Source organism: Tachyglossus aculeatus, chromosome 2 (genome assembly GCF_015852505.1).
Source record: "Tachyglossus aculeatus isolate mTacAcu1 chromosome 2, mTacAcu1.pri, whole genome shotgun sequence".
Taxonomy (NCBI): domain Eukaryota; kingdom Metazoa; phylum Chordata; class Mammalia; order Monotremata; family Tachyglossidae; genus Tachyglossus; species Tachyglossus aculeatus.
In genome coordinates this window covers 31,707,524-31,730,834 of record NC_052067.1, presented here as the reverse complement: position 1 = coordinate 31,730,834, position 23,311 = coordinate 31,707,524, and the positions used below count along the sequence as shown (strand labels likewise).

The 23,311-nt window shown below is 36.8% G+C and overlaps 1 protein-coding gene across 8 annotated transcripts in view; it reads right to left on the bottom strand.

Annotated features, from left to right (window-relative positions):
• The window catches only part of SATB1 (SATB homeobox 1), a 108,047-nt gene that overhangs the window by 39,276 nt on the left and 45,460 nt on the right, over positions 1-23,311 (bottom strand). For all 8 annotated transcript variants that reach the window (XM_038768199.1, XM_038768188.1, XM_038768207.1 and 5 more), the window contains exons 6-8: positions 17,699-17,810; positions 15,143-15,597; positions 3,936-4,148 (exon numbers count right to left, since the gene is read on the bottom strand). In XM_038768199.1, coding sequence (XP_038624127.1) covers positions 3,936-4,148; positions 15,143-15,597; positions 17,699-17,810 — 780 coding nt within the window. The remainder of the gene's footprint in view (positions 1-3,935; positions 4,149-15,142; positions 15,598-17,698; positions 17,811-23,311) is intronic.

The window sequence follows — 23,311 nt, the reverse complement described above, 5'->3', positions numbered from 1 at the left end:
CCTTGAAAATTAACTTGCATAATGCTCTTAAATTGCCTCTTCGGTAATTAGTACCGGTTTCTAACATCCTCTGGTCCGAAATTCTTCGAGGAAGACTACAGGGAAAGTCTGACCCAAGCACTACCTCATATGTTAAAATTGCAGTTTTGCGGCAAACCGCTGCCTGAGTGTGGTAAATGTGACCCCTGGGCCTTGCTCTGGAGCCGGAGTGAGGGGGAAAGTGGCAGTAGGAGAGAGGGTCTGGGCAGAAATGCTCCTTTTTGTGGGGATGAGCCTTGGACCTCTGGTACTAGGGATAGGAAAGATCAGTCTGTTCTAAACTGGTGTCTAAATTCACTTCAATATGGAACGAAACCTCAAACAAGGGAAATGTAACCAAATACTGTTCTTGAACCGTTGTCACATGGTGCACGTTCATATGGCTGGAATCCTTCAGTTCCTTCTTGATGATAGCCACAAAACCCACACAGCCCCCTCCCCAGTTGCCTCATGTTGGCAACTACGAAGAATATGGGTTTGGAATATTTAATGGTTTGCTTAGGTGGCACATTATTAAGCGTGGCCAGAGAAATTGCCATTACGTATTAGCCAAAGGGTTAAGCTAAGCTCAATGCTATTTTAACTCAGTTTTTCGATCTAATTATGTTTCCGAGAAGACACATCTTTATATAAACAGCCCATCATCTCTATCAGAGTAGATATCTTGTGGTGGACTTTACAGATTAACTCCATTAATAATAACAAAAATGAACCATTAGCCCAAACTATTCATTTCGGCTAAAAAAATACCATTTGCTCGTTCAGTGTGTTACCAAAGTAGCTTCCTTCTGCCCTGCTCCTTCTCCTTTAGACATTTTTTGTTATGACTCACTGAGTATGACAAGTCTTCACCTGAGACCTAGAAATCTGGAGATCATCATCCCCAGGAGTGGCACAGTGCTGAGTAGGGGCCCCAATTTTTTCCAAGGTTTGTACATGGGAAAACCAAAATGCCATTACATCTATTGCCTGGCTTCTCCTACCCAGCATCTTGCTCACTCCTGGTTCCCCATGATGCCAACAATTTCTGTTGCTACCTGCACGTATTTGGTAAAATGCCAATATCCCCCCCTGTTTTACTCTTTAACCTGATATAAATTATAACCTCCTTATGGGCAAGAAATGTTTCTGCTAAGTCTGTTGTATCATACTCTCCCAAGTGCTTAGTATCGTGCTCTGCATAGTGAGTGCTCAATAAATCACCACTGATTGATTTATTATAATCCTAAAGGAAAATATGCAACATATTCTATTTTCTAAACACTCTTACAATTGACAGACAATGCTATCCACTGAACTACATGCATGTCCAAGCACTTAGTACAGTGCTGTGCACACAGGAGGTGCTCAATAAATGCGACTGAATGAATGAATGTTCCCCTGTTTCAAATACAAACTCAACTCCCTCATTCTTTCAGACTAAATTAATGCAGCCCAAGGGATATTTGCCCAAAGCTCTCGGTTTTTGGTATTTGTTAAGCTTACTATGTGCTAAGCACTATTCTAAGCACTGGGGTAGATACAGGGTAATCAGGCTGTCCCACATGGGGCTCACACTTTTAACTCCCACTTTACAGATTAGGTAACAGGCTCAGAGAAGTTAAGTGACTTGCTCATGGTCACACAGCAGATAAGTGGCAGAGGCAGGATTAGAACCCACGTCCTCTGACTCCCAAGCCCATGCTCTTTCCACTGAGCCACACTTCTTCTAATGTAACAATTAGCTGAAAAAGTTTCTTTTGCATTTGGAACCTTCCTTTACTCCAAATTGTGGCTGACATGGGGATTTTTTTTTTAGTGGTATCTGTTAAGTGCTTACTACATTTTCTATTTTAATAGAATATTAAAATATGTAATATGTTAATAGTTAATATTCATCATTTAAATTTAATATTAAATATTACATTGAATTTTAAATTTAATGCTAAATAAACATTAATATTAACATTATATTTTAATTAATATACTATAATTATATTATAATTATATAATTATAATAGTATAATTAATAGTAATATTAAATAAAAATTTGATATTAAATTTGATATATTAAATTTAATATTTAATATTGAAATATTTAATAGAGAAGCAGCATGGCTCAGTGGAAAGAGCCTGGGCTTTGGAGTCAGAAGTCATGGGTTCGAATCCCGGCTCCACCACATGTCTGCTGTGTGACCTTGGGCAAGTCACTTAACTTCTCTGAGCCTCAGTTATCTCATCTGTAAAATGGGGATTAAGACTGTGAGCCCCACGTGGGACAACTTGATCACCTTGTATCCCCCCCAGCGCTTAGAACAGTGCTCTGCACATAGTAAGCGCTTAACAAATGCCATCATTATTATTATTATTATTACATGCCAGACACTTTACTAAGTGCTGAGGTAGATACAAGCTAATCAGGGTGGACACAATCCATGTCTCACATGGTGCTCCCAAGTTTTATCCTCATTTTACAGATGAGGTCACTGAGGCACAGAGAAGTTACACGACTTGCTTCATGGTCACACAGCAGACAAGTGGCAAAGCCAGGGTTAGAAGCCAGGTTCTTTTGCTCCCGGTCCCGTGCTCTATCCACTAGACAAGACTGCTCCTCTAGCTAAAATTCTCGCTGCTTTTGACATAGTTATCACTGTCATTGTCTTTTATATTGTTTGTGTGATGTTATTGTTTCATCTGTCCTTATGTGTCTGTCATCAACCTTCAATCCCACCCCTGCCCATCATTCTTAGATTTTTAGTCACTTGTGACTAATTATCATCCTGTATTTTTTTGTCCCAGAAAAAATAAAAAAATTATTTAAAAAAATAAAAACTAATGTCCCAGAATTTTTAGTACATTTTAGACACTTAGTAAAAGCACTATTACTAGTTCTACAAACTTTCATTTACCGTATGTGTTAATTAATTTTTGAGATTCTGTCACACTGAAACCTTTTCCTCTACCCCTTAAGCTCCATGTGGGAAGAAACATGTCTAGTAACTCTATTATATTTTACTCTCCTAAGCTCTCATTAGAGTGCTCTGCACACAGTAAACACTGAATACCATTGTTTGATTGAGTTCAATGTATATATTTTATGCAATGAATTTATCTCTCTCATTTTAGACCATAAGCATCAAAAAGAGAGGATACATTTGTATCGCAAAATGCGTTTATTACCTGTAGACACTTCATAAGTGCTAAATTTTTCTATTATTGAGATGATGATGAAAATTAATCTACACTTTTCCCCACATGAAAATTATTTGATGGATTGAAGATTAAATCATGGTATGTAGGAAATTAACAGATGCAGGGACAAAGTTACCTGAAAGCTACTTTTTTCCTCATCAGTGCAAAGAGCTTAACTGAAATAGAAACTGTGTCCAATTCTGAGAAAATGGACAGAATTCTTTATAGCCCCCATTTAAAGCTGCTTTCAAGGACTGTATTAAACTTAATTATGAAAGATTACAAATGAGATGATGTGTAATTGGTACCAGCTGCAGTTAGGATGGGAAAGCATAAATACAAATAGAATTATTCCTTTTTTTGTTACTACTAACAAACTATGGTTCTAAACTTGCAGGAATAAAATCAAATTGATTACTCTTTCTTAAGTTTACAATATTTAACTTAATAACAGTAATAGCTACAATATTTTATTTAAATTCTACCTTTCGTCCAAAAAGCTCAAAGCACAAAATAATGTAATGCGTTGGGTTTTTTTTTTTTTTTTTTCCCTCCAACTAATTTGTGGTATGTGTTAGAATTAGCGGTTTAGAGCCAGTCTCTCCTGCTCAGCTACTTTATGGGTTTAAAAGGTTGGGAAACTTGTTCTCAGAAGACACTGTGGGGACTAAAATAATTGAGAAGATGTGTGTCAGGGCTTTCTGAGGAGCAAAAAACTATTTTACCTGTGGAGGACGGCTAGGTGGTGTGCTGATCAGAGGTGCTGGGCCCATAGCAGAGGCAGCGTTCAAACTCCTTTCCCTTTCATCCTGGTAAATTCGGTCTCGTTCAGCTTCTGGCAACTGCAAGAAGTTCTGCATAGCCCGAAGGTTTACCAGCAAAGACTGTGAAGCAGTCTTGGGGTCTTCTTCCTTTCGGAGAATTTCTGAGAGCAAGCCCTAAAGGAGAAGAATGAAGAACAGTTAACTTGTGTCATCTTCTGTAAAATGCACTCTATCAAGCCATTTCCAATAATTCCTTTCTCTTTTCCACTGTGTTTAGAAAAAGAACAGAGACATTAATTCTACAGCGGAATATATTAGTGACAATTTAGGCAGTGTAGAAGAGAGCCCCAATTGTATTCTTAATTTTATTAAGCATCTGCTTTACATACAACATAAACTGATTCTGCCTAATTGGTCTCTTTCCTTTTAGTGACTTAACTTGCCATGAAATCTTTTACTGTGAGACAATCTCGAGATTTAAGATTAAGTGAAATCTACACCGTGCAGCAGGAATAGACTGTATAGTTCTCAAGCTTGCTAAACTAAAGCTTCAGAAAATCCTAAGATTAATCTTTTTTAAAAAAAAGCTATTTCTATGTACTTAAGAATAAGAATGCATTTTTAATATATCATATTCTCAAACCCCTGCTTAATTAAAACTCATGTGTAATAATATTTCCATATCTTGCACCTCAAATTATCTAAACCTAATCAACACCAATTGGACTTTTCAATTTACAAAGGAAAATTACACTTACACTCCAAATACTTTTCTTAAGGTATTCTGCTACATCAGAAACCAAGACATACAGAGTTGGAAGTTTCAACTATAGAAGTCACAGTTTAAAAATATAAAATTGTTCTTCCATGACTGTAAAAATGTATGATAGAATGTTAATGAAAAAATATTTATCTTGTTTCTTTACATTATGCAGTTTACCTGACTCAAGTAAAATTATATTAATGACATCAAGAAAAACATTTTGTCTATTAAAAAAATTACATGAATGATGGCATTTTATGATAGCTTTTCTGAAAGTACTTCTGCAACAAATTATCTTTAAAAGTCCTGAAGAATACGCTCAAGATTGTGGGCTTCTCCCCTCACCTCCCCGATATATTAATGGAGAATATTAAACAATGGAAAAGGTTAAACGTGAAGACAGTTTTGTTCATTTGCCTTCTGACATACTCTATCCTTTATATCGAATGAGTTGTAATTGCCAGTTACAAAATTTACTTCTTCAGAAAGCCAGAACGACAGCTTCTGAAATGCTGCTCAGAAGATAATAGTTAGACTCTGTGGTAGCATCTGTAAGGGACCACAGATGTTCATCATATCATTTTTCCTGGCCCTTGCAAAAAAAAAAAAAAAACCAAAAAAAAACCAAACAAAACAAAAACACCCAAACTCCTTTCTATTAAAATGTGTTCAGAGGGAACTTTTGTACCTGAAAAAATACTTTCACCAGCAAACTTTTAACTTTCCACTGTTTTCCACTGGCTCTGAAAAAGTTTTCACATGCTTTAGTCCCAATAGTATATGCCAAGTTGAGAAAGTATAACAACCAGGGAGAGGTAAGATGGCAAGAAAAGGATAATGCCCTTGTGAAGTCTATATTTCGAGGACTGTATATATTACTCCCGGCTAGTGCTCATCTTATTGCATGCCTATCTTTATATTTAACTCATATGCACATTTTGGATTTATGTTACTTGAGAAAAAATTTTAGCACAACAGAACCATACACATTAGCCATAATGATTAGACATAACATAGCACTTCATTTAGAAGTTGCATTAGATTTTGGATAATTATTTTGTCAATAAATTAAAAATGTCATTCTATTGCAACCTGGGCATTTAGACATGCCATTTGAAATAACACAAAACATTTCCAAAATTTGAGGTACATGAACAAATGGGATTGGAATTATCACCCAAATACTTTTATTCCCAGTGCTGATAGTCTGCATTTAAATAATCAAATATCAGCCTCCTCCACCAAAAAAAAAAAAAAATCAATAAAGCATCTGTCTTCATACCTAAGTTCCAAATTCATATGCTATGCCCAACGAAAGTATAGGATTTGGGCCATTTTATAGAAAAATAGAAACACAGACATGTCCATTAACTGACCATAACACTTAAAGGATGCTAGATATCACAGATGTGGGTGTGTAAAGACATGTCTACACATACTAAATGGTGTGTATATTAAATATAATGGAAATAAAGAAAATAACCATATTCTGGGAACACTGTTGACAGTCAGTACATACTACGTTCTCTTTGGTAGGCCTTATTTCAGTACTTGACTGAAAAGTTACATGAAACTGCAGAAGACGATCACCATGCCATTAAATTAACGAAATTATTTTATTGTAATGATATAGTCAATTTGCAAGGAATTCTATTTGGAATTCTTAAATCTGGATATTAGGCCACGCATTTGTGGCAGCACTTTCTGCTATTTACGAACATGTAGTTCAGTGAATGATTGCTTTACTTGAGGTAACCTAAGAAAGTAAAAAGCAAGAAGAGACATCAATGGCTCTCCCTCTCTCTGCTTCAAGATTTCCCAAGATCTCTTCCCTGTATCCATGAAAAGAAGTATCAGATTTTATGATTCCCCATCTAGCAGGCTGTTTTGGAGGCTGGAATTTGGTTCAACTCTCAGTGGTTCGATTTTAATTGGCCAAGGCTTTAGGGGCGACATTATTTGATTCATTTGAATTAGCTCACCGACTAAGTGATTTACTGAAATGTTGTTGGGGTGGAACATATTCTTGCAGCCTGTGAACTAGGAAACAGTTGTAGGGAAGGAAGAGGGTAGAGTCCAACTTATTAATTCACCTATTACTTCAATGGGGTAATGCCCCCTGGTGGAAACGTACAAAAAACTAAAATATTTACTCGAAACGGTCTGAGAGTCGAGATAGTCTTTAAACTATTTTGAAAACATTTCAGGCCACTTGAAGATGTTAAACATTACAATACTATGGTTGCTATGAGACTACGAAGCTATACTTGATACGCTTTGTGCCATTTTAGTTTGCGCTGATTTAGCCACTAAATCAAAATACTATCTGAAATTATCCTTTATAAAGCGGGAAAAACATAATGTGCTAGTCAATACACTGTGTTTGGATATCAGTGTGTAAATTCTTGAAAACAGCATGTCCCGTGGCTTGATTCTTGTATGGAGAGACTGCAAATAATGACAGGTTCCAACTACAAATGGTGAGTTACCACTACCTGAGACCTCCAATCATTAAAAATTCCTCAAAAGTTAATCAAATCATATTTAATCAATCAATCATATTCATTGAGCACTTACTGTGTGCAGAGCACTGTACTAAGCGCTTGGGAAGTACAAGTTGGCAACATATAGAGACAGTCCCTACCCAACAGTGGGCTCACAGTCGAAAAGGGGGAGACAGAGAACAAAACCAAACATACTAGCAAAATAAAATAAATAGAATAGATATGTACAAGTAAAATAAATAAATAGTGTGCACAGCACTGTAGTAGTGATTAAGAGAGAACAATATAACAGAGTTGGTAGACATATTCCCAGCTCACAACTAGCTTACCAGCTAGCGGGAGAAACCACAAAATTTTGGTATGCTACATAGAATAATTGGCCAAAGGCCAGTTGAGTTGCCCTCCATACTAAAAATGAAAATTGAAAAAAAATGCTAAAAAATGGATAGGGGTGCCCCCGTAATACTTCTCCCAGTCAAAAATAATAGTTCTCCATTCCACTTTGTGAAGTAGTTATTTTATGTCCTTGAACTCATGGGAGGAATGTAATCTAGTGGGAAGAGCATAGACCTGGGAATCAGGAAACCTGTTTCAAGTCCCAGATCTGCAACTAGCCTGCTGCGTGAACTTAGGCAAAACTTTTAACCTCAGTGTCAGCTGTAAAATGGGAATACAAGCCTTCTTTGAAATAATGACATAGCTGGATTCTGAAAACTGCAACAAATTGAAATGCTGCAAGTCAAAAACCAATTCTCATAGGAACAATTTCATAAATGGGAGGGAGGTTGGTTACTGAAGCACGATTAAATACCCCATTTTTTGCCAAAATTATCCAGAATGGAACACTCATGTTAAATTATAATTCAGCTGAATTAATATATTTGTACTTGTTCAGAGAAACTCCACAATAGGGTACTTGATTTTTATTTTATCAGAAGTAAAACCGACTTGTTGACCCTACCTAGGTACTCTGTCTGGTAACCTCACTCCCTTCTCCCTGCCCATCTTGTTCTTCTTCTGATCTCTCTGAACTTTATCCTCCCTTTTCGCCCTCCATCGTGGCTTTTGAAATTGTTTTCCCATTTTTTGTTGCTTCTGTGTGCCCCATTTCCCCTACCTCACCAGAGCTGGTGAAATTAAGGGGACTGGTATTATAGAGTCACAACTGATATGCTGAAAAGGCTGAGACAAGAGTGTAAAATTAGAAACCTTCAAAGTGCTGACTGACCCAACTTGAAATTTCATAAATTCAGGACTGCGTAGTGGTATCTCTTTAGATTGCACAAGGTAACTGTTGTAATTGTTTTGGGTTTTTTTTTAATGGTATTTGTTAAGCACTTACTAAGTGCCAGAGACTGTACTAAGCGCTAAGGTAATTAATCAGGTTGGACACAGTCCACATCCCACATGGGGTTGACACAATTAATTTTCATTTTTGCAGATGAGGTAACTGAAGCACAGAGAAGTTAAGTGACTTGCCCAGGGTCACATAGCAGACAAGCGGCAGAGCTGGGATTAGAACCCAGGTCTTTGTGACTCCCAGCCCCATGATCTCTTCACTAGACTACGCTACTTCTCATAAAGTCCTTGGAAAAAAATAAAGTAAAAACAGTATCATTACGTATATAGGGAAGCATATGGAATACCTAGCTAATATAGATTTAGCCTCAGTATAACCCAATTCCAGAGGTATTTGTCAAAATGTAACTCTGGCCTTCTGATTTAGTATTGTTGTATGGAAATGTAGAACTTTCTTACAAGCCTAGCTCCATGATTGAAAAATGAAAGTTCTAAATTCCCTTTAGCAAAAATGAAGTACTGTTAAGCAGGTTCCCCTTCCCCCAGAGGAGTTTACAAGTCATCGCAAGTAGAATTCATTAGTAATTGCACAAAAATGTTCAATAAATATTATCAGTGCTTTCAAAAGCTAATTATGAATTCTTTAAAATGGTAGATAAATGGACGTGTCTGCCAATCAGAAAGACACAGCCTGTCTGGCCCCCAGTTTGTCTCCTCTTTGAATGTAATCACTGATTCAAATAGATTTTTATCAGCCCCATGGAAGTTCAAAGCCCTTGGAAGGAAAACACAATTTTTCTGAAACCTCCCCCGAAACTAAATAGGACATCTTTCAGTGCTACCTGCTTCCAAAGGAGGTGAATTTTAAAGTCAAATGCCCAGGTGAAAGATCAGTTTTCCTAACTCCACCCACTAACTTGGATATTTGCCAAGTAAGTTGCAAGCAGACACATTTATCTGTGTTGCTTAGTAGCAAAAGGAGAGCTGTCATGACAGTGTAATAGCACCTTTTTACCTTTTATTCAATAGTGATATGGATAGTGTGCTTTTTCTTAAATTACACTGTAAAGAGTTATACGAACACACTGGCAATTTCTGTTATACTTAAGCAGGCAAATTTCCCTCCACCACATAATTTACAGAACTCAAATTCAATAAAACATTACATGATGGTCCATTACTGTTATCAGTTTTGAATAATCCATCTTCATTCTTCATTTTACTGGAAAATAAAGTGTGCCAAAGACAGAAGAAAAAAGGAAAAGGCCTCAGAAAGTGATCAGAGTAAACTCCGGGTTTCATAAAAACCATTACAGAATGCATGTTGCTATACCTAATGTCCTTCCAAGTTTGTGACATCTTAAACTAAAATGAAAGAAAAATAATTATCTTGAAAGAAAGGTTTCTTACAACTCAATACTAAAAAAAAGCTTTTTTTATCTAGTGAACTCTGATAGCAATCATGCTTAAAAGACTCTTTCTAAATAGAGGTCCTCTTATGACTTAAAATAATCTTTTAAGAATATAGTAAGCTCCTGGTGGGCAGTGAATGTGTCTGTCACCTCTCTTCATTAAACTTTCTCAAGTACTTAGTACAGTGCTCCCTCTCAACTCAGCAAACAATAAATATCATTGATTGATTTTGTGACCATGGATTTCATGCAGTGCATGAAATTTAAGGTTATATTTCCAACTACAAATGGAAATCCATACATGTTACAGTTTTATTCCATTTTAAGTTGTATGTTTTTAATACCCTGTTGGGTGGAACTAAGTAAAAACATGGGTATTCCCAAATAGAAACAATTCCTGTGATCTGAAAGCGCAGTCACTTTACATTTGTGCTTACATAGTTTATAGATCGTTTTTAACAATATCGTTGAAAAAAGTAATCAAATAATTATAAGCCCACACAAATGTGCGAAGAGATTTAACTGTGCAAAGCTCAAATATACATATGTATTAGTATGTTTTAGTACCCTGAACTAACAGTGTACACTAAAACTCTGCACCTGTTTTTATTGAAATTCACTCACTTTGAAATAAACACACTACATGGATTCATATGAATGTCTAATCATTAAAAATGCAGCTGTGTTTTAGTGTGATCATCCAAACACATGTATGCTTACATGTGCAAAAGCAATGTCTGCACTCTTTAATAGAGGTGCTACCATGTACGCAGCATTATGTTTTTAGTTACAACTTTTTTTAAATGTTTCAAACGTAGCCAAACCCAGTCCTTAATTGAAGACTATCCCTATATAAGCAACGAAGACTAAAAATTGAATCTCCTTTAGGGTTATCCAAGTGCAAAAAAGTAGCAATGTGATTTTTATAACTTTAACGTGACTTAGTTAAGTGATCAGAACTAACAGTAACAGATTTCTACTCAACAAAATTATCACTTTTTTTCTGACATTAACGAGGAAAGGTTATTTTTTTCAAAACTGTTAAAAGCACACTGAAAATTCTATTGGCTTCCATTCTTCCCCCAACTCCGATACACACCAATGGGAGTTATGGGAAGGTGAACCTGTGGTAGGTAGGACAAATAAACCTTAAATGGCTCTAGCAATAGTACCCGAATTAAAATTGGGCTAAGAAGTGATGATTTCTGGATCGCACTCTACATTAACATGTGCTGGCTCTACCCTCTTTCCTTGCCAGAAAACAAAATATGTTTGTCCTTTTGTTGTGTATGCTTCTACAGATGTTTGTTGGGCACATATGTACTTCAGGGAAGTACATATATTTGTCCACATAGATGCTATCAACCGAACACCTAGTCTAGTCAGTGACTAGATTGTTCAACTTGCGTTTGCAATCTCTCTGTCTTTCTCCCTCTCACAAACTGTAAAGAGCAAAATGCAGTAAAAACTGTGCTATCTGGTAACTCTTCGGGAAAACTGTAGCAATCCTGCATCCCTGACCCAGCAGAGGAGCCTCCAGTGTCAGAATATACTTGAGTCTAGCTCTCTTCCTCCCTTCAAGGCCCTGCTGAGAGCTCACCTCCTCCAGGAGGCCTTCCCAGACTGAGCCCCTTCCTTCCTCTCCCCCTCGTCCCCCTCTCCATCCCCCCATCTTACCTCCTCCCCTTCCCCACAGCACCTGTATATATGTATATATGTTTGTACATATTTATTACTCTATTTATTTATTTTACTTGTACATTTCTATCCTATTTATTTTATTCTGTTGGTATGTTTGGTTCTGTTCTCTGTCTCCCCCTTTTAGACTGTGAGCCCACTGTTGGGTAGGGACTGTCTCTATGTGTTGCCAATTTGTACTTCCCAAGCGCTTAGTACAGTGCTCTGCACATAGTAAGCGCTCAATAAATACGATTGATTGATTGATTGAGTCTTCCTCTAGTGGTAGGAAGCAAAGGCTGATAAAGTCTGCACTCGGTTCTGCTGAAACCTTTTGCAGAAACTCTCCTGGGAGTCTTCTTAATGAGACTGTGCTGGGCAAGGCAGGATAGGCAAGCAGCAAAGTGTTTTGTTAAGCTGACTGATTAGCCATCAGTTCTCCTTGAGGAGTTCCAGGTGCTACATCACATCAAGTACATTCAGCTCCGCCATAACGCACGTTTTCACCATGTGGTTTGGTTAGAATGCCGTTAGGGCATTGGAGGACGTTCTTCGGACAACACGAGCCTGTTTGGATACACTGCAACACAGCGTCGGCAGAAATGTTTGTGCACATGTGCCTGGATGAGTGAGTACTACAATACGAGCTTTCCTTAATACAGAATTCCCCAAGAATGCAACTCATGTTAGGGGAGAATGGGTGAACCTGAAGGTAAGCAAATCAGGAATCAGTAAGACTTCCAATAGGGCTCTTTTCCCCCCAGTAATGCCATTCTGACTAGCCTTCTGTAATAACCTAAACAAAACCCTCTCCGGAGAATAATGGCTGGGAGTGATCCTGAAAATTAGATAACCAAATCTTTTGACTAACCAGTATCTCCCATCATTCCCCCAAGCATTCTGGACAGCATAGCCTTTACCATAGTCATGTCCTTGAAAACCTCTGCACTCAGAAACCCATTACCCTCAATCACTTTTTGTAGTTAAAAAAAAAATAGTTGATGCAGGAGCAGAGAGGATATGGAGGGAAGCTGGAAGAAGGGAGTGTATTTTTCAATTTTTTAAAACACTTTCACAATGCATAGCAGGGAATGTGTCTACCAGATGTTGTTATATAGTGCTCTCCCAAGCAATTAGTACAGTGCTCTGCACACAGTAAGCGCTCAATAAATATTGTTATCTTTACCAATCATGAAATACTTGAAAGGTGTTTGTGAAGATGCCAACCAGTTGTTCTCCATGACCAGAACGAGAAGAAACTCTTCTCTCTTCAAACTCTAAGATTCTGCTGCATGCCATCACTTCCCACCTTCTCTATTTACACTGTCCAAGTGCAGCCATCTGTCTCCCCCAACTCCCAGTTGTTAGTCTGCAGATTACTCTACACATCACCAGTTTCTCTTTTAAATATGAATTATGTTCCTACACTTTTCTCCCCACAACTTTCAGATTCCATTATTCTCTTCATCTGATGTTTTATGGATCAAACCAAGGGACAACAAAAGAGATTTTGTCATGTTAAAGTTTTAGATCAGTTGCTGAAATTATGGCTGGTTCTCTACCCCCTGAGCTCTTTGTGGGCAGGGAACTGTGTCTACCAACTCCTTTATATTGTACTCTCTCCAGGAGTTTAGTACAGTGCTCTGCACACAGTAAGCATTCAAAAGTACAAATGACTTAATTGATTCCCCCTTCTGTGTTTTGTCACCAAGTTCATCTTTGAGTTGAGTTTGAATTTGGCTTTCTTGAAAAAGCCAAGATTCATTCATTCAGTCGTATTTATTGAGCACTTACTGTGTGCAGGGTACTGTACTAAGCGCTTGGGAAGTACAAATCGGCAACATATAGAGACGGTCCCTACCCAACAACAGGCTCACAGTCTAGAAGGGGGAGACAGAAAACAAAACAAGTAGATAGGTGAAAACAAGTAAACAGGCATCAGAGTGACCTGCCTAAGGTCACACACAGGCAAGTGCAGAGACAGGATTAGAACCCATGACTTCTAACTCCCAAGCTCATACTTTATCCACTACGTGAGGTGAGTGGATAGTAATATAACTGTGGAATCTACTAAGTATTCTTATGGGTGGAGGGAGGCAATGTGTTGCCAAGCACTGTACTAAGCCCTGGGATAGATACAAGCTAATCAGACTGGACACAATTCATGTCCCACATACAAAGTCTAAGGAGGGAGAAGTATTTAATCACTATCTTACAGATGAGAAAACTGAGGCCCAAAAAATTTAGTGAGTTGCCCAAGGTCACATAGCAGAAAAGTGGCGATGCTGGGATTAGAACTTGGGTCTCCTGTTCCCCACTCTTGTGATCTTTCCACTAGGCCACAAAATATAAATATCTTGGCAAATTTATGTCTTCTGAAAACAAGCTCTATCTTTGGATTCGATGCTACTGATGAGCTTTGTATTCAAGTGAGTACTTAAAATGATAATAGCAAGAAGATGATGTTCTTAAACCATGCCAACATTGGATTTTATCAATATGGATATAACAACAAATTACCAGTGATTTTAAATATTTTTAAAAAGTGAGTCTGACCCATAGAACAAATTATTATGAGTTAAAAATCTAAGTGAACTAAAAACAAGATATGATTTTTGTAATTCTGTTGGTTACAACAACTCTGCCAATGAATGAGTCTTACTGTAAATTTATTACACCATTTGAAAACTGAATTTTGGCATTGGTCAGATTAAGAATAATTCAGAATGAAATTCAAAGCATGTTTATACTAACGTAATAATAATAATGATGGTATTTAAGTGCTTATACTATGTGCAAAGCACAAGAATATTAGAGAGCAAGGGGTGATAAACCTGATTCTCCTGGTTAAGAGGGTCACAACTAAACTTTCCTGCAGTAATGTCACTGGCTTATATCTTTAACAAGACTTATTAAGAACAATTTGTTCTGCTGTTTCTAATTAATTATATGTTACATTTTCCTTTCTGGTTTAGTTAGTGTAAGAAAACACATTGGATTCATTCCAAGAAGAAATAGTTTAGCCCAAAGTATAGGAAAAGGTTTGGGATTTGATATCTAAGAGACTCCAACATAGCACAAGTAATGCCATATTCTTTTCCCGTGTCTGTATACACATAACATCAAATTGTATGCAGGATAAAGCAATGCTAGTGCTTTGCTGAAGCCAGGTGATTTTACAAAGGATTCATGAAGGGCACTATCATAGCTTTTGTTTTCCTCTCCTCAAAGCTGCTAAGAAAATCAATGTGGATGGTGAATTAGAAGGAAAGGAATGATGAAGGCTTTTTAGGCATTGGAGGAATGGCTACCAATGGTTGATCATTTTAAGATTTGTATACAAAGTCAAGCAGGGCACAGACACGATATACAAATACAGGTGGCTTCTTTCATGAGAATACAGAAAGTAACAGTTAAGAACGAGGGGGAGAGAAGGGAGAAGAGGTGAGCTCTGAGGAAGAACAGCATTTTTCATAAATGTTACCAAAAAAAAAAAGAAAAGAAAATACTAACCTGAGTTCTGTTAAAAGCCACACGTGCAAATACTGCCTGGGAGATTCCTGCTCGTTTCAATTCATCGCGCACCCACTGGTAGATTTCGGAAGACACCTCTGTGTTGGTTGAAACCTGCTGCTCCAACGGCTTATTCATAGATCTACTGACAGGAGGAGGGTGGTTCAAGTACTGTTGGTTTAAGGACTGCTGGGCTAAAAGTCTATTCACTGCATACTGCTGGTTTAGCAACTGGGCCATTACCAGCTGTTGATTTACCAGCTGAGGACTAATAGGAGTAGATACGAGTCCAGGATGTAGGTTTGGAAGAGGAGTCCGAACGGATGGCTGGCTGCTATGAGAGAGCTGTACAGGGGATGGAGGCTGTTCAGCTGTGTTCCCTGGGACAGGCTGTTGGCCAAAGTTGACATGGTTGGCACCTTGCTGGGATAGTTCGGAAAGGCTATCCATTTCGACTAAAGCAGACAAAAATAAAATCGTTTTTTAGACAACACCTCCTGTAAACTGGCACACGGAATCATTCCAAAACTGAAATGACAGTAGAGTTTTAAGTCCTTGAAACTGGGAAAACTTGACAGATCCCCCCCCACCCCCCCAAAAAAAAAAATGTTGGATGGGATCAGTCTCCTTTGCACTATGCTAGAAAAATGACTGATAATGAATTTTTGGTGTTCAGAACTTGTAGACAGATGAGGATATTTTATAAGCTAAAATATACTATTTCAAAAATTGTAAGCAACTAAGTTTGCATTTGAACTGTGTTGTTTATTATCCTAGGAAGAATAAAAGCAATGGCATTTGGAATTTAAATCTGGACTTCTAAAGATTCAGTGCCAGTGATGGATAATAAATGTTTTTCATTTGGACATAAGAGCAAAGTGGTAACAACAAAAAACGGACTTAAAGAAAAGCTTCTTCAGCAATAAACTGGTTTAGTAGTCCATGTAGTGTCTTGGTAGCCTTGGTGTGAAAAGCAATTTTGCTGATGTGACAGGTACCCTCATAGAGCCCTTAGGTCCTCCAAAAACTGGTCAACTCACTCACCAGAAAGGGTGTTTTTGAAGGAAAACAGACCCTCTAAGTAAATAATGATGACACCTATTCTCCCTCCCTCCCCCAAATTAGGACAAATTTCCCCATTGGATGGGCAGCCTCTTAGATGATTCTTCCCCCACCCCACCTCCATTACCATGCTACACTTTAGATATGCTCTAAATCTTAACTATTATTCCTCATTATCACAAGTCAAACTTTACAGTTCATAAATGTATCTTTTGTTTCTAAAGTTATTAATATATTCAAACAAACTAGAGTTGGGGGAGGAGGGAAAGAGGAGGAAGCAGGAAGAAACCTATTTCCACAACTGAATGCAAAGATCAGCCCAAGTGGGCCATTCACACAGAATAGTAATTCAAGCAATTATCACAAAAGTGATGCATTGTCTTCATTACAGCCTTAAGCTATAAAAGGCAAGGAATCAGTTTTGGGAGATGGATGGTTTTTCTTCAAATACTAAAAGCTAAAACATCCTCAACATTCAGTCAAAATTAGATTCTCTCCCTTGCTTCCTAAAACCTTAGGAAAATTATTAATGTTATTATTGTTGCTACATGAATGATATTGTTACATGTCCTGAAGATTTAAAGAAATAGATTAAAAACAGAGTACAATATCTAAAGATGTTTTAATATCACTTCCCCGACAGTGGTAGCATTTTCAAAGACAATATTTGGAAGGTTACGAGTGAGTGAAAGCAGAAGGTTTTAATGGAAATCAAAACATAACCTTAATTATGTTTGCTTTTGTGAATACCTTAACAACTTCACTAGAAGGAACTGTCATAAATCAAAGCTTATGTACAGCCAAAGCACATGGTTTACCCCTGTAATTTTTAACTCAGTTTTAAATTTATCCCTTAATTGCTATATAATAGACGTTTTTTATATTGTGCTGAAACCACTTCACCTTGGGAAGGCTTTTGCAAAGGAATGAATGTATATGTTAACCCAAACTTTTTTGGAGGGGGTGGGGAGGAGTGGCAGTGGTAACTAGGATGAAGACAACTACTGCACTCATCAGCGCTTAGAACAGTGCCAGCACTTAGAACAGTGCTTTGCACATAGTAAGTGCTTAACAAGTACCAGCATTATTATTACATGCTTACGGACTAATGAAATACTTCAATTATTGCTTGAAAAAATGATTGTAAAAATACACAATTTCATATCAAAAGGCAATGCTTAACACTCAGAGAAATCACTTCTAATATTAGTGATTCAAGACCTTTTAGGTCTTTACTGAAATGTTACAAAATGACAGTTTCCTCTCCCATTGCATGATTTCCTACATGTCTGACAACCAAGTCACTTTGGCTGATTTAAACACAAACATTTATTGAATTTAATTATCTCATTATACTCATATCCAAAAAAAAAGAAACATGCTAAATTGATCTCTAATTGGGCAATCAAAATACCTGGCTTTAGATAAGACTGTGATACACCCCAACACAACATGCAATGGGATGTAGCCACCACTACAACCGTTTTCGCTTACCCATCATATCTTTTGTCTTCTTGAAATGTTTATACCACCTTCCAAATTCTTGACATTTTGCTGCTGAGACATTTGCATAGTAAGTGCTGTTCACAATGGAAGAAATCATACTCTGAATGAAAAGGGGAAAAAAAAACATTTTAAATACGTAAAAGCGGAGGTTGGAAAACAGAAATTATTTCAATTGTTGATATCAGTTGAATATCATCTGACATTTTTAACACAACCAAAGACTTCAACTTATTGAAATTAAAACAGGATATAATCAAAAATGTGCTTAAAAAAATCTTCCATCTCCAACAACCCCTTCTTTTGAGATTGTGAGCCCCTGCAAGGACAAGGACAGTAATTCTCATCCCCCTATTCTTTCCGAGCATTTAGTAAAGTGTTTTTCATATAGCAAGCACTAAATAATTCCTTTTCCTACTACAAACAATCTTCTCAATGAAGGACAAAGTTCTCAGCCAGGAGATAAACTTCTTCAGGATCACCTTAGCTCCACAAGTGCTATGTAACTCAGGTCCTGGGAAACTTCCAGACTGACTGCAAAATCAGAGTTCTTCTTGTTACTATGAGACAACAAGGCTGTAGTGTGCACCTGTCATTCTCTTTATTTCACAAAGATAAGAACCAAACTAATGGGGATGATAAGAAAGATTACAGTTTCACAGTTCAAGGACAGAGTGACTTAATTTAACAAGGCACTTAAAATATTCATAATAAACCACCTCAAAGAGGAAAAGCTATTTTATCATCAGGTTCATTTCAATTAAGAAAAGTGTAATTTAGTAATTTCAAACTTATTAAAATCCCTAAAATATAGATATTTTATGCTTGCTAAATTATCAGAGATGCTTAAAGAAATCAAATGGACCCTACGGTGGAAGATATCAATTCTCTGAAAGCAAAACCCTATTTTAAAACACAGAAAAGTGAAGAACCATCAACAATAAGTGAACGACAAATGTCAAATACTTAAGTCTTGAGCACACAATTTTTCTCAATTGACCCGTATTAAAAATAGTCATATTTTATCGTGGCAAGGGAAAGGCGATAATTGAATGCATTTTTCACCAAGTCCTAAAAAGCAATTAGTTACTTTTTCCACCTCATGTATAAAAACTTTAAAATTTTAAAGTTTAACTGAAGCTGGGCTACGGTGATATAATTTCACAGACTAGGACCACTGTCCTAAGTATAGTTAGATACCACAAAGGCCAGTTCTAATACTTAGGTACCAAATATTTTTATCTAAAATTGTGGGATTCTCTGTATTTTCTCAATTAGCAGCATTAATTTTATAAAACACACATATTCATTCACTCATTCAATCGTATTTATTGAGCACTTACTGTGTGCAGAGCACTGTACTAAGCGCTTGGGAAGTACAAGTCTTTATGTTATAGTTAAATTCTGTTGCTCCTAAAGCTGCTTTCCTAGAGCATGTATTCATTGTGAATTATGTCCATCAGAGAGTCTACCAGGGGCTCAGAGCTTTTTAATCGGGCACTACTGTATTCCCATTTCCACACTTTCACTCCACTAAAGAAGTACCCTACAACTGAATCTATTATTTAGATAATTTATAATTTAACTAAGATCCTACTACAATCAAGTGTAAAAGATCCTTATCTACAGTTGCCAAAACTATAGCCAAAGGATTTCATGAACCAGTTAACAATCAATCAGATTCAATCAAGCTTATTTCTTTTGTAATAATGGCATCGATAGCCAGACACTAATAAAACCATGGCCTCAAACCTCTGATGGATAATGTTGATTCCCCTTATGGATGACAGTTCATATCCTTCCACAACATTCACAAATCTGAATAAAAGAACCGCCACCATCACACACACAAAACACTCATTTTAAGTTTTTTTCCCAGATTCCAATAGGCATTTCTGTACATTTTTTAGATAATAATAATAATAATGTTGGTATTTGTTAAGCGCTTACTATGTACCAAGCACTGATCTAAGCGCTGGGGGGAATACAAGGTCATCAAGGTTGTCCCACGTGGGGCTCACAGTCTTAATCCCCATTTTACAGATGAGGGAACTGAGGCTGAGACAAGTTAAGTGACTTGTCCAAAGTCACAAAGCTGGACAAGTGGCAGAGCTGGGATTAGAACCCATGACCTCTGACTCCCAAGCCCGGGCTCCTTCCACTGAGCCACGCTGCTTCTCCAATTCTAGATAGAATTACATGCCACAATTTTTTAAAGTTTGGTATGGAATACCCACATGCAGAGTATTTTCAGGAAGGCTAGTACTGACTGAAATCCTAGCCTCTCAATCTAGCCTATCATTTTGTATAGTTATTTTTTTTAACACTGTTATGTGTATACAACCACACTACATAACACAAACTCTGAAGCCCATTTTGGAATACAACCCTATATTTATACTGGGACAAATGTTCAGTTTATATAATTATGTGAAAGAAGTAAAGAATGAAATTTGTATGAGAGATTTCATCTTATTGCCTCATGTATTTATTAATGAAGATTTTCCTAAATCTTAGTTGAAGAAAGCTTTAGAAATAATAAACAACTTCTTCTCGCCTTTGAGTGAGGTACATCCAAACATTTTCACCAAATGAAATTTCCTCTTTAATAAACTCACTCTGAAAGGTGTCATGAACTCTGTAAATAATCCAGCCAGAATACGCATATCTCAAATTTTCATTAAGAATTAGCTGTTTAACACCTATTTCACCAATGGCATCAGCTGTGGTCAACATTAATACCTTATTAGCTCAGCAAGTCACCAGAGAAAATCTAATTTTCATCATTTCCAACTTTGATTTCTTATTGCTACGGCTGTAAGAATCTCACTGCCACTTGGTATCACCAAGCCACAAACCATTCCTAAAAATGCCTCATCAAATAGGGCTTCTCTAAAGTTCAAAGTGAACAGTTCTTTGTTTTTCACTGCACCTGGTTCAATGATCTTCCTTTCGAAAAAACACTTTTAGGTCTCAGGATAACTCAATCACTCTTTTTTGTGCAAGAAACAGGAACACAAGATCTCTGAAGGAGAAAGCTAAGCCACAAGACGGTTCCGACGAATTGCATTCTGATGAGGAAAATACATCCACAGCCCATTTCTATACTCACTAGCTCTTATGTACTGAGCCTGTTCATAAAATGTATGTCCTCTGAGGAAAATAAGTTCACACAAATATGCAGTCGGTTGAAATGTCAAATTCAAGTGCATCAACAATATACTCACCATAGATCTGGACACAGCTTTCACTTTCTGTGAAATAAAATTGATAGACTGCATAAGTTGGCCATAGGTCCCATGTCCCAATGTCACTCCCAAAGCTTAACCAGGGGACCAAGATTCATAAAGGAGCTAGTCCTATGAGAAGTAATATTCTTTAAGAGTACCTGATAAAGTTCCATCTGATCTTGAAATAGAGCCATTTTCACAAAACCCCAATAGCATGACACCACTGGCCACAGCCTGGGTTTTCCTGATCAAATACCTTTTATAGTCTACCTGTGTGGAAGTAAGGATTGAATTTTTCCAGGGTGCAATTTAGATATAACTAGAATATGTTATGAAACAACTCTAAACTACTGAAACTCACCAGTTTTTTTAAGGCATAAATTTGCATTTCTCTCAGAATACTGCATTTCTAAAAAAAATGCATGCTAGAATTTTCTGTAGGAGGCAGGCATGAAGCTTACTTCTACTGATAATTTTTTTTGGAAAAGTAGGGGAGAAACTGGATTGTCATTTAAGTCTGATTAGTCATTCAATAACCAGTGGTGGTGTTTTCATAGGGATATCTATTATTCACTTTCAACCAGAAGGTTCCTCAACAAGGTAAAAAAAAAAAAAAAAAAAGGTGGGGTGGATTATAACTGTAAATGTTGTGTTGTCCTTTTAACAAAAAAACAAAAACAATGTTAATCAGGTTATTCAATCAACTAAACCAAAACTGTTCATGCTTTTCTGCCAAATCAACCAACCACAGAAAAATCTGTTATCAGTGATTGCTCAGCTTCTAGTCAAAAACAATTAACCCCCACTGTCCCACAAGTTTCTCCAAAATAACCTTAAAATTTTCACGTAGAATAAGAGGGTGAACAATCTCTTAAAATGATATTTGCACTGACAATTTTTCAGGGCAAATATGCACTTATAGGCTAAGAGCAACAGAACCCCCGTAAGCAGTTCCAATCAATAATTTAGATGAGCCAGATTCTGGAGATTTTTTTGTCTCTACTACTTCACATTGGTGTGTTTTACAAAAACTTGGGCTTTGCTGGTTATTTGACTAGAAAGACAACAGCATTTACAAAACGGTTGTTCCCTGGGTTTTGAAAGCTTCCGAGCTCGATCGGGGAGAGGGCAAGGGCTGCAACAACTTATTTACACAATTATCTAAATACGATTAAACAGCTGATGGACAAATATTAAACTGGAAAATGTATAGTCATTTCAGCTTAATGTAATCCTCTTTCTGTAAACACCCAAGATGATTTTTTTTTCAACCAGAACAGTCCTGACATCTCATAAGCCTAAGGGTGAATAGCAAGAGATTGTTTTTGATAGTTATAAATATTCAAAAGACATGCAGACCATCTGCTTTCATAATACAGGTAAAGCAAAACTGAAATGGTGACTGCTGTATAAAAATGATTCTTTTAACAAAGTCTTCCTCTCCTCGAAAACTATAAAGACAGATGTCAAAAACTGTTTACACAGGGTAATCAGGAGCGTGCAAAATGTAATATTCCTTTTACACACAGTGCTTGCTAAAGAGGTTTTTTTTTTCTTTTTCTTCCCATCTGTGTGTTGCAACACATTTCTACAAGTTAAAAACATTTTTTTTTTCCCAGAGATCTCATGAATACCCAAAAACATGCTATCTGGTTTCTGAATGCTAATTAATTTTAACTAAGAATCTGAAATTTTTCTGGAGGAAGGAATGTGCGTTTTGAATCAGAGTATTCTAGAAAGCAAGCATAAAAAAACAAGAATCCTATGTAAGTTTTAATTCTATACTATTTTGACACTGGCTGTTTTCACAGCTTTGTCTTGTATATAATCTACATCTGTTAAATTTGGTTTACCATAAGTGTGAAGCATTTGTACATTTTCTTCATAATTTTTAAAAGAAAAATTTATTACTGCCAAGCTCTTCAATAAAGCCCAATAAAAATTTAGATATCTCCATCTGTAAATTAAATGAAAATCTTATTCCTTCCTAGTATTCTAAGACAGTGATGTCCATAAACCATTGCAGTTGATTTTCAGAACTGAACACTAATCTTGACAGTAACCTTTTAATATATTATATCAACGGCACAATGGTGTTAAGCACCTTTTAATAATTCTCAATAAAATGATCAGTTACTGAACAATTTGTCAAACTATGGGCTTGATTTTTTTTTTCCTGAAAAGCTAGGTTTTCAGCCCTGAGTTTAGGGTATTTTCACTTTCTCTGTCCCCCAGCCCACTTGTGGGCACACATCTTTGCAGAGAAGAGATCTGGCAAGGTAAATCACACATAGCTGAGGACTTAGTTCTGGAAAAATGAAAACTAAGTCAACCTCATATACAGGGTAACACTCAATCCAGTTCCATTTAAAAC